Consider the following 17,926-nt stretch of genomic DNA (forward strand, 5'->3'; position numbering starts at 1 on the left):
AAGGCACTGCTGGTTCCTGTCTCTGGTCCCAAGATGGTACCTTGGGCTGGCACCGTGGCTCACTAGGCTAATCCTCCGCCTGCAGTGCCGACACCCCAGGTTCTAGTGCCGGTCGGGGCGCTGGATTCTGTCCTGGTTCCTCCTCTTCCAGTCCAACTCTCTGCTGTGGCCCAGGAGGGCAGTGGAGGATGGTGCAAGTGCTTGGGCCCCTGCACCCACGTGGGAGACCAAGAGGAAGCACCTGGCTCCTGGCTTCGGATCTGCACAGCACGCCAGCCGTAGTGGCCATTTTGGGGGTGAACCAGTGGAAGGAAGACCTTTCTCTCTGTCTCTCTCTCACTAACTCTACCTGTCAAAAAAAAAAAAAAAGAGAGAGAGAGATGGTACCTTGTTGCTCTTCTCTGTTTCTGATCCAGCTTCCTGCTACTATACCTGGAAGGCAGCAGATGATGGCTCAAATACTCTTCCCCCATTGGAGACAGGGATAGAGTTCTGGCTCCTGGCTTTGGGCTGGCCAGCCCCAGCTATTGAGGCATTTGGAGAATGAACTAGCATATGGAAGACCTCTTTCTCTGTCTCCCTCTTTCTGTCACTCTGCCTTTCAAATAAATAAATAAATCTAAAAAACAACAACAGCAACAAAAAGAAAACGTTGGAGATCTTGAATCTTTTCTCTTGAATTTCTAAACACCCTGGATTCATGTGCTTATACACATTGTATATTTATGTAAACATAGGACTTGCTTCTCTAATAGAATTAGAACAACCCACTGCATAAGAATTTCTTAGAGGGGCCAGAGCTATGTTGTAGCATGTGGAGACGCCGTCTACAGTGCTGGCACCCCATGTTGGCCCTGATTCGAGTACCAGCTGCTCTACTTCCAATCCATCTCTCTGCTATGACCTGGGAAAGCAGTGAAAGATGGCCCAGAACCTTGGGCCCCTTCACCAGCATGAGAGACCCAGAAGAAGCTCCTGGCTCCTGGCTCCGGATCGGCACAGCTCCAGACATTGTGGCCATCTGGGGAGTGAGCCAGCAGATGGAAGACCTCTCTCTCTCTTTGCCTCTGCCTCTCTGTAACTCTGCCTTTCAAATAAAGAAATACATCTTTTAAAAAATTCTTAGAAAACTAATACAGGTGGCACCTTATGCCATATTATTGCACAACAGCATATTTCTTTAAGTAGTATAGTGATTTTTTTAACAAAAATATTTATTTATTTATTTATTTTGAAAGTCAGAGTTAGAGAGACAAATTTTCCATCCACTGGTTCACTCCCTGGATGGCTACAATGGCCTGGGCTGGGCCTAGTGGAAGCCAGGAGCCAGGAGCTTCATCCAGGTATCCCACGTGGGTGGCAAGGGCCCAAGCACTTGGACTATCCTCTGCTGCTTTTCCCAGGCCATTAGCAGGGGGCTGGACTGGAAGTGGAGCAGCCAGGACACGAACTGGCACGCATACAGCATGGTGGAGTTGCAGACAGTGGTTCTACCTGCTATGCCAGCCCCCAATACTAAGTGAGAGTAGAAAACGAGGATAGTCAATCTACCCCAGGCCTTGATTCTAAGGATGCTGACTCGGTGACTGTCTTATCAGTAATCAACAGTAACAGAAGAACTGAGATTCAGTAAGGTGTCATTAAATGCTGCATAGAGTGTAAGCACTTTACATCTACATGAGTGAGCCCTTATGTATCACCCTGTCTGGTAGGTATTACTATGAGCTACATCCCACCTATGAAAAAGAGAAGCCTGGGAAAATAGTTACCACATAGCAGTCAGGATTCAAAAGTCAGTCAGTGTGGCTCCAGAGCCTGCATGTGTACTTACTATGTAGAGAAAAATATCACAGCTCTCTTTTCCTACATTCAACCAAGAAATCCATCTTGTTAGAGAAAAATGTAAGCTTCACTTTCTTAGGTTTTTTTTTCCTTCCATTTTTCTAAGATGTACAAATAAGTGTATACATTCGAAGTTCTTAAGAATACCAAGTTGGTCAGCTCTAAGTTCTGTTTATTTAAGAGATCAGCTGGGGTGGTCACTGTAGCACAGTGTGTTATGCCACCACTTGGGACACCCACATCCCATGTCAGAGTAAAGTTTTTAGTCTTGGCTCCTCTACTTCCAGTCCAGCTTTCTGCTAATGTGCCTGGGAAACAGTGGACAATGGTCCAAGTACTTATATTCTTGCCATCCATGTAGGAGAACCAGATGGAATTCTGGATTCCAGGATTCCTGTCTTCAGCCTGGCCCACCCCAGGCTGTTACAGGCATTTCAGGAGTAAACCAGTGGATGAACGATAGTGTGTGCACTCTCTCTCTCTCTCTTACTTGGCCTTTCAAATAAATAAATAAACCTTAAAAAATTAAACAAAGACCTTTCCACAAGTTTATCTCTGTATTTGCCATGTGCTGTGTTTAGAAAACCTACTTTCAGGAAGGGGCTGGAGTTGTGGTTCAACAGGTTAAGCTGCCTGTGACACTGTATCCCATGAGTGCCACTTTGACTCCAGCTTCCTTTTAATATGCCTAGGAAGGCAGCAGAAGATGGTCCAAGGGCTTGGATCCCTGCCACACCTTTGGGAGACCTGGATGGAGTTCCAGGCTCCTGGCTTTGGCTTGGCCTAGCCAAGCCATTGCAGGCATTTAGGGAGTAAACCAATGGATCTCTCCCCACCTTTTAAATAAATAAAAATGAATAAATAAAATGGAAAGTAAAGTAATTGTTTTAAAAATAAATAAAAGCAATAGTATCTTTTAAAAAATTCAACCTAGAAAATATGGACTTAGCAGACCCAGACTAAAGCTAAGCATTGTCACTTCACATTCTGGCCATTTAGTGAGTGAAGTGAACCAGCAGATGGACACACACACACATTCACACACCCCTATGTATATATACATAAAATATATATTTCTCATACATACGAATTTCTCGCTCTATATATAAATATATATAAACTACTTTGAAACTTTCTTTAGCTAATTACCATTAAGGACTACAGATTCACATAAATTAAGATCAAAATCTACACTGGGGGGTAGGCATTTGGTGCAGATACCACATGGGGTCTCAGATCTTCTATCAAAATGTTTGGGTTCAGGCCAGTGCCGCGGCTCAATAGGCTAATCCTCTGCCTGCGGCGCTGGCACACCGGGTTCTAGTCCTGGTCGCAGCGCCGGATTCTGTCCCAGTTGCTCCTCTTCCAGTCCAGCTCTCTGCTGTGGCCCGGGAGGGCAGTGGAGGATGATCCAAGTGGTTGGGCCCTGCACCCACATGGGAGACCAGGAGGAAGCACTTGGCTCCTGGCTTCGGATCAGCGCGGCACGCTGGCCACAGTGGCCATTGCGGGTGAACCAATGGAAAAAGGAAGACCTTTCTCTCTGTCTTTCTCTCTCACTGTCCACTCTGCCTGTCAAAAAAAAAAAAAAAAAGTCTGGGTTCAAATCTCAGTACTGGTTCCAATGCTAGCTTCCTTCCAGTGTGTACCTTGGGAAGCAGCAGGTGACAGCTCAACTATCTGGGACTCTGCCACCCATGTGGGAGACTTAGATGGAGTTCCCAGCTCCTGGCTTTGGCCTGACCTGGCTCCAGTCATTGCAGGCATTTAGGGAGTAAACCAATGGATGAAAGATCTCCGCCCTACCTTTTAAATAAATAAGTAAAATGGAAAGTAAAATAATTGTTTTAAAAATAAACAAAAGCAATAGTATCTTTTAAAAAATTCAATCTAGAAAATATGGACTTAGCAGATCCAGACTAAAGCTAAGCATTGTCACTGTTATTTTTCCCCTTGTATTATTCAAAGTGAAGTTAATTAAATTTATACAGTGCTGGCACTACTGGTCTCAATATTCCTCTATATTTTTAATACTCTCAAACAGTACCTTTAGGAAACTCTTAAGTCACAAGACATTTTCTCCTAAAAAATTAGTTTGTTGAAATACCCACTTGTGTTTCCTCCTATGAAATGTCTATGAATACACAAAACTGTGCACTAATGAAGAGCTACCCTAAAGAGAGACAGACATAAATACTGATCTCATTATCAGCGATCACTGGTCTGTTTCCTATCCCTCAGGTGTTTCAAGCCCTGTTGTTTACTACTACCCTGAAAAGTAAGCATACTTATGTAAGTCTGATGTCCCAAGATAACAGCATCCTCCTTATGACCTGGAGCTTCTCATAATTAGGCCTAAAACTTCACACCTAGGAGGTGTTTCAAAGCTCTGTATATGACAGCACACTTTCATCCTTTAATTAGTGTTTTCTATCCCAGCCTGACTTTGGTTTAGAATTCTGATTCAAATGTTTAATTATACAGACGACAGTGCTTGAAAACTGTGAGAGTTCCCTCCTTACCTTTATTTGTTAGCTACTCCTCCCCTCCCTTCTGTGTGGAACACACAGAGGCTGCCCTGTTTTTAAAGCCCCTGATGCTTTGGCAGTGGTGAATGTTGTTCATTAGTGAACCATTTATTCAAGCTGGGAAGTCAGAGGCCTTCTCCAGGATTTTTAAAATTTGATGTAAGAAAGTGTTTCAGTTAGCCTTTGTCTAGGGGTTGGAGCTGTAAAATGTGACTTTGAGACAAGTGGAGACTGTCTGCCATACCCTGGAGGATGCAGGATTCAATGACAGAAAATGAAGCTGACACACAAGTATCAGAAACAGAGTTCCCTGACACTCAGGCCCCTGGTTCCTAACCTCATTCTTACCATTTCTACATTCTCGTGGTTTAGTCTTGCTCACCATGGTACAACCTCAAATGGAGCCCAGAGCCCAGGGATCACAGTATGCCAGATGAGGTAGATAGTTAGATTGACATCTATCTCTGTATCAGTCTATCCATCTGTTGAATGGCATGCCTTAGTAATTTCAATAAATTCCCCATTTACCCTAAGCTAGATTTCAACATATTTTCACAGAGTTCTAACTTCCAACAATAACCAAAATAACTACTGAAAACATTCATTAGAAAACTCCTTTACTTTTCTAAATTGTAGGAAAACAATGAGATCATCGGAGCATGCTGGAAGATTCTGGTAATTATATGCCAAAATGTGCAATGAAGACTAGTAAGTCTGGAAGCATGCAGATGGCTATCACTGGAGCTGCCTTTCTCTCAAAGCTCCTACCAAGGCAGAGAATCCTCCTCCAAGAAGTTCATAAACCACAACAGTGAAAGTAAATCAGCCTCTTCAAAACATGGTTTATTATTATATAGATTCAGAGCAATTCACACTCTTGTAAGCCTACACAATGCAAGCCAGCCTAAGTTGTAAAGAATGCTACTTATTCAACACATAGTAAACACCTATTATGTCCCAGGCTCTGGGCCAACACTAGAAATTTATCAGCATGCAAAAATATCTAGGTCTTATATTCTAATGGGAAGGCAGGCTACAAACAACAAATGTGTAATCAAAGCTAACAAAAGTGCTATGAAGGAGCCAACGTTGTAGTGGGTAAAACTGCTGCCTGAGACATCATCATCCCATATGACCACTGGTTCACTTCCAATCCAGCTCCCTGCTAAGGGCCTGAGAAAAGCAGCGGAAGATGGCCCAAGTGCTTTAGCCCCTGCCACCAATATGGGAGACCTGGATGAGGATCCTGGTTCCTGGCTTCGCCTGGTTCTGCCTCGGCCTTTGCAGCCAACTGGGGCGTAAACCAGCATATGGGAGATGAGTGAAAGGTGAACTGGCATGAGATAAAGCTGCAGCAGTAAGCAAAGGGCAGGCCTTGCGGGGATGGACAGACACAGTAAAAGGTTTTATTTGCTGTGCAATGGAGCACCACTGAATTTTTTTCTTTTGGAGAGGGAGAGGGAGAGGGAGAGGGGGGAGAGGGGGAGAGGTGAGGGAGGGGGAGACGTTGAAAGGTTTTAAGAAGGGAACATTTTTAAAAGATCACTTTGATTTTAGGATGGATAATAGATGGGTGGGGAGATAGGTGGTGGAGAGGTACTGGAAATGGAATTGGGGAGGGTGGTCAGAGGTACAGGAGTTCAGGTGACAATCACAGTGGCTTGTACTGAGTGTACTGGTAGTAGAAACTGAGAGAAGCTAGCAATTGGGATAGATTATGGGTATAGACCTCAAGGGTCTCAAGAATCCAGGAGAAGACCAAAGTCAGTGGAGAAAATCTAAACTAGTAACTCCCAAACCTTGGTAGCCAACTAGCAGAACCATCTAAGAAATGACCAAAAACGAATTGCTGAGCTCATCTCTGAAGATGGGGATTCAGTAGTCTGGAGCATAGTCTAGGAGTCAGTACTCTCCACCAGTGCTTGAGAAACTCTGATACATGGCCAGTCTTGAAAACTGAACCTTTGCTGTTACTCTAGGTCATCTTTATTCCCACTCCTCCCCCTAAGCTGGGCTGACTCCTCACATGGCCCACCTAGTCAGCACATGTCAAGATCGTAATTAAGCAACACTACCACATTAGGAAGCAGCAGTGGGTGTTTCAGATTTTGGACTTCTGGCCAGCAAATTCAAGTCCCTGAGACCAATCTAATTCCAAACAGCAAGAGTTCTTGGGGATCAATGGGCTTTTGTGTTCAGTTGGTTTATCTAACCAACTTTGTTGTGGATAGTGAACTCTGTTAAGATTTTCTAACAATGTGTGTGGCTTTTTGTTTTTGTAGAAGTAAAAATCTCAGGCATTCATGAATATTTGATAATCAGGGTCCTTCTAAGCTTCCAAATTATCTTTATTAACCTAGTCCAGAACTGGAATTGTTGAGTAGGTCTGAAACAGCAGGTTCCAAGAACAGAAGCCAAGGCACAGGGTTGTACACTGCCCCTCACCCTCTAGGATCTCCAACAGTCATCCCTCACGTGAACCAGCACAAATAAATATATGTGCTACATAAAAACAATGCAGCTGTACCTGCCAAGGGAAAAGGAGTCTCCAGCCACCCTGAATAAGTATACAGTCTAAATAAATGCGTTCCCTCAACTCCTCTACTCTTGCCCCAAAGATCCTCTTTTAGAAATTCCAGAATCATCACTGTTTCCAAGAGGAATCTAATACCAAGCCAAATTCTTGTCCATATATACTGAGTTAAGTGTCAAACTGTACCGGTGTTCTTCCACTTGCAGCCAAGATGGAGTAGTACAAACCAAACATACCCTCCCACCTGATACAATCAAAAAACTGGACAAAATACACAAGTAGGAAAAAATAGGTTAAGACATCAGGAAAAGAAAAAAAAAAAACACACTGAGCTTTGAGAAACAGGAAGCAATTCATGGTGAAACCCAACAGTTGCCCCAGTTTATCACCTTGAAAAATTTCCAGGCCCCAGTGTAGGGAGAACATACAGGTATAATTTACTGTGTGTCAATTATACGTCAATAAAGCTGCTAAAATTCTACTAATAGAGATTCTTTCCTAGGGATGCTGGCTTTGATGTTTGTTAAAATGGAAGTCCCACAGAGGGGTAACCATTCAAAATCAGCATTGAGCTATCACACTACAATAAAAACCCGAACCCAAACAATAAAACCAATAAAAACACAAAATTTTGTGCTTACCAGAGAAGGCTAGAGATAGGACCACACATGGAAGGGAGAAAGAACACAGGATGGGGGAAATGGAAACCAACTGGACCACCTGACAGGTGTGCTGAGTACTGGGACCACTGGGGTGGTTCACAAGAAATGCAGAGCAATGTTTCTAGTTGCCACAATAAATAGCAAATATTACTGGTACTTAGTGGATACTAGCAAGGGAAGCTCAACTCCCACAAAGTGTAGAATTGTTCCACAGGACGATGAATGGTGCCCTACAAAATGTCAATAGCACCCTACTGGGAAACGCTGGTGGAAGAACCCAACTGTACAGGCTGTTGGTCTCCTCCTCAATACCAGCATTAGAAAGGGACCTGGGTGCACATTTAGAGCTAGGAGGGGGCTTCAAAAGGATCATGGGAAAACAATTTAAAACAACAAGTGTTTTTTCATGTAAGAAATGATTGAGAGGCCTGCGTGTAGCACACCAGGTTAAGTCACTGCTTGAAACACTCGGATCCCATTTAGGTGTCAGTTTGAGTCCCAGCTGCTCTACTTCTCATCCAGCTTCCTGCTTGTGCATGTGGAAAAAGCAGTAGAATATGGGCCTCTGCCACTCATGTGGGAGACAACGATAGAGTTCAGTCTCCTGACTGTTGTAGCCATTTGGGGAGTAAATCAACAGATGGAAAATCAATCAATCTCTCCTCCCCCAACCCCCATCACTCTACCTTTCAAATAAATAAGTAAATATTTTTAAAAGAGAGAAATGGGGGGGGGGGTGGCACCATGGTGCAGTAGGTTAATCCTTCGCCTGCGACGCCGGCATCCCATATGGGTACTGGTTCTGCTCCCAGCTGCTCCTCTTCCAATCCAGCTCTCTACTGTGGCCTGGGAAAGCAGTAAAAGATGGCCCCGGGTCCTTGGGCCCCTGCACCCATGTGTAAGACCGGGAAGAAGCTCCTGGCTCCTGGCTTCAGATTGGTGCAGTCCCGGCCGTGGCGGCCATTTGTGGAGTGAACCAATGGAAGGAAGACCCTTCTCTCTGTCTCTCCCTCTTACTGTCTGTAGCTCTACCTCTCAAATAAATAAATAAAATCTTTAAAAATTAGAGAGAGAGAAATAGGAGCCAACACTGTGACATAGTAGGTAAAGTATCCGCCTGCAATGCCAGCATCCCACATGGAGTCCAGGATGTTCCACTTCTGATGCAGCTCCCTGCTGATGGCTTGGAAAAGTAGCAGAGGATGGCCCAAGTACTTGGGCCCTTGCACCTTCGTGGGAGACCCGGAAGAAGCTCCTGGCTCCTGGCTTCGGATCAGCCCAGCTCTGGCTGTTGCAGCCATTTGGGGAGTGAACCAGCGGATGGAGGACCTCTCTGTCTCTCTCTGTCTCTGTCTCTGTCTCTCTCTACCTGTAACTCTGCCTCTCCGTAGTGGGTAAAGCCACTGTCTGCAATGCTGGCATCCCATATGGGTGCCAGTTAATGTCCTGGCTGCTCCACTTTCTATCCAGCTCCCTGCTGGTGGCCTGAGAAGGCAGCAGAGGATGGCCCAAGCGCTTGGGCCCCTGCACCCATGTGAGAGACCAGGGAGAAGTTCCTGACTTCTGGCTTCAGTCAGGCCTAGCCCCAGCCATTGAGGCCATTTGAGGAGTGAACCAGTGGACAGAAGATCTCTCTGTGTCTCACTCTCACTCTCCATAACTCTGTATTTCAAATAAATAAAATAAATCTTTAAAAAGAGAGAAATGGTTAAAATTCTGTAAAACAAATTGAGATGTGTTCCCAATAGGGGGAAAAAAGACTTCCTAAACCAGTTTTGGGTTTTGAAGGAAAGGAGATTATAATACTGACTGTGGTCCTGTTGTGCAAACCATGAGAAAAGATGAGAAGGAGGAAGGCGCGATATGAGAAGGCCCCTTCCCAGCAGCCTAAGCAGAGCAGCGTGTCACCCCACAGGTGTCTGAATCCTCCCCACGCTGGCCTCACTTCTCCCAGACAGCATTTACAATGCTTCTCTAACTTGGACATTTCCCATCGGCCATAATCTGTTTTTCAGGGCCCACAACACATATTAATTTTCTTGTATTATTATTTATTTGAGAGACAGAGGGTAAGACAGAGACAGAGAGACAAAGAGAAATACAGACAGAAAAGGGTTCCCATGGGAACTACCCAAATGCCTACAACAGCTTGGGCTAGGACAGTCGAAGTCAGGTGTTTGGGGACTCAATCTGGCTCTTCCATGTTGATGGCAGAGACACAACTACTTAAGCCATTACCTGCTTCCTCCCAGGGTGCACATTAATAGGAAGCTGAAATTGGGAATGGAGTCAGGACTTAGACCCACGGCTCTAATATGGAATATGGCATCATTACTCTAGGTCAAATGCCTGTTCTCACATTAATTTTCCCTCTGCCTATATGTCCATTCACAGGCAGCTCTTAGAATCCTAAGTTCCCCCTCTTTCTAATATAGAGGTACTTAAAGTATATAATAGTATCATACTTCAACCTTGGAAATTCCTCTTTAAATTTACCAAAAAATGTCACTCTTACTTCCAGACTGAAATTGCAACTGCCCAATCAAACTGTCCCCAGAAAAGGCCCACCAGGACCTCAGGATCAACCTGTCTAACCCAGTACCCAGGCTTGCTCCTACCTGACATGCTTACTTCTTTGAAGGGCATCACCGTTCAATGACATCTGTAAAAAACCAGAAACTCCAATATGGGTGGTAAAAGTCTTTTTTTCAAAGATTGGTTGACTGACTGATTTGAAAGGCAGCATGACAGAGAGAGAGATCTTCCACCCACTGGTTCACTCGCCAAATGGCTGCAAAAGCCAGATCCAAGCCAGGCCAAGGCCAGGAGCCAGGAACTCCATCCTGGTCTCCCACATGTGTGGCAGATCCTCAAGCACCTAGACCATCTTCTGCTGCTTTCCCAGGTGCATCAGCAAGAAGCTGGATAAGAAGCAGAACAGCCAGAATTTGAACCAGCACTCTGATAAGGAATGCAGGCATCACAAGAGGTGGCTTAACCTACTGTGCCACAGGACAGCCCCAGAGGTAGGCTTCTTAATTTCCATGCCAAATACCTACAAGTAAATTTAAATTTAATCAATTATTTATAGCGTAACTTTTATATATGCAGTTGAAATGAGAAAAATTACGGTTTACTATTTAACTAACTGGATTTCAATTTAGGAGAAAGTTCTCTCAACATACCTTCTTCATTATTGCATATTGAGAAAACAGAACTCAATCCAAAGCCATTAGTAGAAGAAAAGCATGGGGGCCGGCACCATGGCTCACTTGATTAATCCTCCACCTGCAGTGCCAGCATCCCATATGGGCGCCGGGTTCTAGTCCTGGTTGCTCCTCTTCCAGTCAAGCTCTCTGCTGTGGCCTGGGAGGGCAGTGGAGGATGGCCCGAGTGCTTGGGCCCTGCACCCGCATGGGAGACCAGGAAGAAGCACCTAGCTCCTGGCTTCAGATCGACATACCTTCAGCCATAGCAGCCATTTGGGGGGATGAACCAACAGAAGGAAGACCTTTCTCGGCCAGCACCGTAGCTCAATAGGCTAATCCTCCACCTGCGGCGCCGGCACACTGGGTTCTAGTTCCGGTCAGGGCGCCGGATTCTGTCCTGGTTGCTCCTCTTCCAGGCCAGCTCTCTGCTGTGGCCAGGGAGTGCAGTGGAGGATGGCTCAAGTGCTTGGGCCCTGCACCCGCATGAGAGACCAGGAGGAAGCACCTGACTCTTGGCTTAGGATCAGCACAGTGCGCCGGCCGCAGCATGCCAGCCGTGGCAGCCGTTGGAGGGTGAACCAACAGCAAAGGAAGCCTTTCTCTCTGTCTCTCTCTCACTCTGCCTGTCAACAACAACAACAACAAAAAAGACCTTTCTCTCTGTCTCTCTCTCACACTGTCTGTAACTCTATCTGTCAAATAAATAAATAAATAAGGAAAGCGTGAATAAAAACAAATTGTCATATAAAATATCTTTTGGCTAACACATTACAAACATATTCCAAACAACAATCTCACCTGAGAGAGGATTCATTCGGACTTCTAGGCTCTTTGCTTTTCCAAAAGACAGGGCCATTATTCTCTTCCTTAACTTTAAAAAAAAAGTTATTTGGCCATTAATTAAAAAATTTTATTGAGTATATGAAGAAGACATATTCACATGTACTGATTTAATGATAGTTCAGAATTCTCAAAAAAACTTACAAGTCCAAAATTATAAGCCTGACAGCATGATGGAGAAAAAAGAACATGGGTTTAGATGCTAAAACATGTGCTCAAGTTCAGACTCTTCCAATAAACATGTGTGTGAACTTCACGAGTTCCGATTTTCTTCTGGCTTTAATATCTTAATTTGCAAAAATGAAGATGGGGGCCAGTGTTGTAGAATAGTGGGTAAAGTCACTGCCTGTGACACCGGCATCTGGGCACTGGTTCGTGTCCTAGCTGTTCCACTTCCAATTCAGCTTGCTGCTAATGGCCTGGGAAAGGCAGTGGAAGATGGCTCAAGTATTTGGGTCCCTGCCACAAAGTGGGAGATCTGGATGAAACTCCTGGTTCCTGGCTTTGGCATGGCCCAACACTGGCTACTACAGCTACCTGGGAAATGAACCAGTGGATGGAAGCATTCTCTCTCTCTCTCTCTCTCTCTCTCTCTCTCTTTCTGTAACTCTGACTTTCAACACAAATAAAATATACCTTTTTTAAAAATAAAAATGAATATGGCAATTTTGTGAATGAAAATGAGATAATATGTATAAAAATGACTTAGTTGCATGATGCCTGGTGGAGTGGGTGCAAAATAAATATTAGCTTCATTTAAAGTAAAAGCTGCCCCTCTGCTGATCCAGCTGTCTGCTAATGGCGTAGGAAAGCAATGGACCAAGTGCTTGGGCCCCTGCATCCATGTGGGAGACCTGGAAAAAGCTCCTGGCTCCTAGCTTTGGATCAGCCCAGCTCTTGGCTGTTGCAGCCATTTGGGGAGTGAATGAGAGGATGAAAGACCTTTCTCTCTGTCTCTCCCTCTCTCTGTAACTCTGCCTCTCAAATAAAAAAATAAAATAAAACAAAATCTTAAAAACTTATTTTAAAGTAAAATCAAAGAACCAATCATAATTGACATCAAGAAAGCTGTCACGTCATCCTCATTATGTGGGTGTATCTTGGTTAGGAGTAGTCTTATCTCTGGGTATTCTGAACAAGAACTGAATTCACATTTCCATAAACTACTGCATGCAGTCAATATTGGCTATGCATTCAACCTCCAATGGAAACCCAGCATTCCCTGTCTGACCTCCTCCCCTTCCCTAAGGAAGAAGAGAGACTGAGTCCAGGATGCAAGAGCCAACCATAGCACTAGGGCAGGAAAGGCGGGAAGCCCTTGATCCCACAGAGAATTCTTGACCAGGGTTTCCCTGGCTCTCTTAGCTGTGCCTTCCCTTAGTGCACTTGTTTCCATTTCCTCCCCGACTTTCCCTTCCTTTTTTCAGTTAATTTTTCTTTTGAGGTAAAATCTGAGAAGATGAATGCAAAATCTTGAGTGTATTTTCACTGACTTTGGCTATTTCCTTGTGAACGGCTCTGAACAGCTCTTCTGTCTCATTTATGTGTGTCTGAGAGACCAAGACACCTCAAACTTGAGAGAAAGAACTCCCGCACTTCAGAGGGCCAGAGACAGTGTAGGAAGGGATCTACAGAGACATGGAATACACAGGTCACTACAGCTTGCTCTGGTCCAGGCATGAGAAGACAACCCAGAAATCAAAGACAACCGGGGGATTTGAGACAAAGGCCAGATGAAGACAACATTCTTAAGGAACCTACAGCTGTAAAAGATAATGTTGGAAGAGTCAAGGTGTCGTCGTGGTTGGTGTGGGCTACATGTATGTGAATCCCTACAACTCATATATTAGAACGTTAACACCCAATGTGATGGAGGGTGAACCAACAGCAAAGGAAGACCTTTCTCTCTGTCTCTCTCTCACTGTCCACTCTGCCTGTCAAAAAAAAAAAAAAACACACCCAATGTGATACTATTAAGAGGTAAGGTCTTTGGGGAAGTGATTAAACTATGAGAGACCTGCCCTTATGACTAGGATTAGCGCCCTTATAGAAGAGGCTGACAGGAGCAGCTGAGTCCATTCGACTCCTTCACTATGTGAGACACAAGTTCGTATGGAGTCCCTCAGTCCTTTAGTACAATCTGTATCAGATGGAACGTCAGTAGTGCTGATCTACTGAGGGACGTTTTTCACAAGGGACACTACAAAAATGATACGTCTGCTTTCTCAGTTGGAAGAAGTTTTATTACACTTATCAGAATCCTATTCCTGTAGAAAAGACTTTCAAGCTTCCAGTTATAAAAACAAAACAACAACAACAAAAAACTGTCTACTAAACCTGAGAGAATTGTCAGCGCCTTGTGATTCTTGTCTCAGGACACGTCATTGGTTTTAGAAAAAGCGTAGGTTTTAGTTTACACATGCATACACACACACACACACACACACACACACACACAGCTTGTGGACAAATGGAATTAAAATGCAAGCTTATGGGCAGGGCATCTGACCTAGAGGTAAAGATATCAGTTAGGACACCTGCATTCCATATCAGAGTACCTAGCAATGTCTGACTCTGACTTCAGTTTCCTGGAGTTTCCTGCTAATGCAGATCCTGGGATGCAGTGGTGATGGCTCAAGTAGTTCGGTCTCTGCTGCCCAGAAACGAGACCTTAACTGGGTTCCTGGCTCCTGGCTTTAGCCCCAGCCCAACCACACTCATTGTGGGCATCTGGGGACAAACCAGCAGATGAGAGCTCTCTTTCTTATCTGTCTGTCTGTCTCTCCTAAGTAAATGATTTCTTTAAATAAAAAATTTTAAATCATCAATAGTTTTGTTCATAATATGCATTTTTATGAATTTTTAAGAACCCCCATGTATGGATTTCAAAATTTTTTGTACCAAAATTATCTTTGTTTCATTGTGAAAAATAAATATTTTTAATTCAATTTCAATAAACTTTTAAAAAATATTTATTTATTTATTTATTTGAGGGGCAGAGTTACAGACAGAGGGGGTGACAGGGAGAGAGATCTTCCATTCACTGGTTCACTCCCCAAATGGCTGTTAACAGCCGGAAATGAGCTGATCAAAAGCTAGGAGCCAGGAGCTTCTTCTGGGTTCCCCACATGGGTGCAGGGGCCCAAGTGCTAGGACCATCTTCCACTGCTTTCCCAGGCCATTAGCAGGGAGCTGGATTGGAAATGGAGCAGCCAGGACTTAAGCTGGTACCCATATGGGATGCCAGCACTGCAGGCAGAGACTTAACCTACTATGCCATGGTGCTGGCCCCTTCCATAAACTTTAAAAAAAAAGGCAAGAAACAAAGAAAAAAGATTTATTTGAAAGGCAAAGTGACAGAGAAAAGAAGAAAAAGTAAGAGAGGGAAACAGAGAGAGATCTCTCATCTGCTGGTTCACTTCCAAAATGCCGGCAATAGACAGGGTTCGACCATGCTGAAGCCAGGAGCCTGGAACTCTTTCAGGGTCTCCAGCATGGGTGGCAGGAACCCAGGTACTTGAGTCACCATCCACTTCATTCCAGGCACACAGCAAGAATATGGATTGGAAGGGTGGAGTAGCCTGGAATGGATGTGTCTCATATTAAGGTGGCTTAACCTGTTGGACCTCAATGTCCAATGCCCCTCCACCCACAAACCTTTTAAAGTACCTGTGTGGGGGGCCAGCGCTGTGGTGCAGCAGGTTAAAGCCCTGGCTTGCAGTGCCAGCATCCCATATGGGTGCCAGTTTGATTCCTAGCTACTCAATTTCTGATTCAGCTTGCTGCTAATGCACCTGGGAAAGCAGCGGAGGACGGTCCAAGTTCTTGGGCTCCTGCACTCACATGGGAGACCCGGAAGAAGCTCCCGGCTCTTGGCTTCAGATAGGCTCAGCTCCAGCTGTTGTGGCCATTTGGGGAGTGAGTGAGCAGATGGAGGACCTCTCTCCCTCCCTCCCTCTCTCTCTCTCTCGGTAACTCTTTCAAATAAATAAAATAAATTTTAATAAGAAAATAAATAAAGTACCTGTGTGTGTGTGTGCGTGTGTGTGTGTATAAAACCTTGATTCAGTTTACAGTTCATTAAGCTGTTTCATGCACGTTTGGAAGTTGGTTGATTTCATTTCCTGCCTATATCTCAAAATATACCATTAAAGCTTTAAGGTCTTTTCTGATTCTAGACTTATGGTGAACATTTAGTAGTCACTAACCATCTGAGAGTATTTAGATTTAATTTAAAATTGATTCAGTTACCCATATTTCAAGTGTTAAATGGCCATGGTAGCCTATGTCTACTGTAATAGACATAATCAGACCAGATCTAGAATATCTCCATTATTGCAGAAAGTTCTATGGATAGTTCTGTTCTAGAACATATCTGAAACTAAATCATAATAACCCAATCTATTCAAGAGCTTTAGCTACTAATGCAATTCACTACTGTCACTCTATTCTCATCAACATTGTTTAATTACCATTTTCTTCCCTCTAAATGTGAAAAGTATGATTCAAAATGCTAACTGTGGCCCATATAAGGCCACATATATACTACAGACAAAAGACTCTTTCTCTATATCTCCAGAAAAGTTGGGCCTCATAAGGAATCCTGTTAAAAGCGTTTTTACTATAAATGATGGGCAGTTTTGAGTTTGTTCAGATGATCAAGCTGATTAGAGTGTGGGCACCTCTGCCACATGACAAAAATATTCCCTAGGCTTTTACCCAAGAGGTTTGGACTCCGTTCTAATAATTACCTGTATTTAAGTGTACAGTGGCTAATACACACTGCTTCTCTAGGTATGACATCATCATTAACATTAAAGACTCTAGTAAAGACTATTTTTAAATGGATGGTCAGACGGGTTGTAGCCTATATATTCCTTCAGGACCATGTATCACAGAATGTATGGCAGGTGAAGCACTAGGATATATACAGCAACATCTAATCCAAGAAACAAGTAGCTTGGAGGAAAGAGAATGTTCCCATCCTGAAATGTACTGTGACTCTGTGTGACAGTGACCATTTTGTTTTCAAAATCCTCTATGCAAAAGGGTCAGATGGTTGGGCATGAGAGTAAAGAACAAGCTGAGGTAATGTTATGACCAGCCAGGCACACAAAAACTCTTCACTGCTTCAACACCATTTGAAAAGCCTCTAGGCGTTTAAATTTCATAGAACTTCAACTTGCTTTATTATTCTTTTCACATCTGTTTTCATCTTCCTACATATGTTGGGGACAAAAAGCCAAGAATAATTACACTCATGGACAAGGATAAATATGCATTTAAGGCAAACACCACCAGTTAGATGCCTTAATTAGTGTGACAAGAGACCTGGTGAGCAACCAGGGATTTAATAAGCCTCCTAATTACAACGACTTCTTCAAAGTTTCCATGCTCATAGTGTGTTAGTGTGGAAAGGTGTTCATCCATGAAAACGTACAAACACACCAGATAACCGCCTCATACTTGTAGCTATCCAATGCTCCAAGAGGCTCTACTCTGACTTGGAGACCCAGTGGAATAGCTGGCATGGGCTAGTCCAGTCACACTGACCGGATGCCAGATGTGGAAAGGCTTATCCAGGAGCCACCTTGGACCTTTACCCTTCCCTTCTCCTAGCAAAGGATGCAATCTTAATGACCGACCGCATTAAGTCAGCCATCCCAGTTGTGTGCCCAGTACTGCACACACTGTTTCATGTTAACACAGTTCTGTGAAGCTAGTGATAGAGGTGAGGAAATTGAGGCTCACAAAGGTTAAGTAACTTGAAGAAGGTTTCTTAGCCAAACCTGGGCTTAGCTAAGTCCAGGGTTCACATTCTTTATCCCTGCTTTTCATCAGCCCTCCATTACAGGGACAGATGCCTTACAGAGCTCATATATCTACACAGGTATAGCTATGTCTACAGATCTCTATCTCTGTAGACCTGAGCTGGTTTTACTCACAACATGTCTGACAGCAAATATATGGGATTTCTCCTCCACCCCAAAACCAATTTTCTACTTCTCCAGACACCAACTAGGTATTCTACAATTCAGTTCAATTCTGACACTACCAGGAATTAGCGTAGACCCACAGGTAAAGGTTTTAGCCCCACAAGACTGCCCCAACTTCAGGCACCAGTTGTCAAATCCTAGGTTTCCATCTGTAGTCTGCCCTCCTAAAGAGGATCAGTAGATGTAGCCCTGAAAGATGTCACTTTTTTTTTTTTTTTTTTGACAGGCAGAGTGGACAGTGAGAGAGAGAGAGACAGAAAGATAGGTCTTCCTTTGCCGTTGGTTCACCCTCCAATGGCTGCCACAGCCAGTGCGC

The 17,926-nt window shown here is 44.0% G+C and overlaps 1 protein-coding gene across 1 annotated transcript in view; it reads right to left on the minus strand.

Moving 5' to 3' along the window:
* The window catches only part of C11H12orf56 (chromosome 11 C12orf56 homolog), a 97,740-nt gene that overhangs the window by 40,525 nt on the left and 39,289 nt on the right, over positions 1–17,926 (minus strand). The window contains exon 3 of the mRNA XM_008256734.5: positions 11,573–11,645. Within this exon, the coding sequence (XP_008254956.2) occupies positions 11,573–11,645 (73 nt within the window). The remainder of the gene's footprint in view (positions 1–11,572; positions 11,646–17,926) is intronic.

The sequence above is a fragment of the Oryctolagus cuniculus genome, chromosome 11, assembly GCF_051225735.1.
Source record: "Oryctolagus cuniculus isolate XC-2025 breed Fujian yellow rabbit chromosome 11, ASM5122573v1, whole genome shotgun sequence".
Lineage (NCBI taxonomy): Eukaryota > Metazoa > Chordata > Mammalia > Lagomorpha > Leporidae > Oryctolagus > Oryctolagus cuniculus.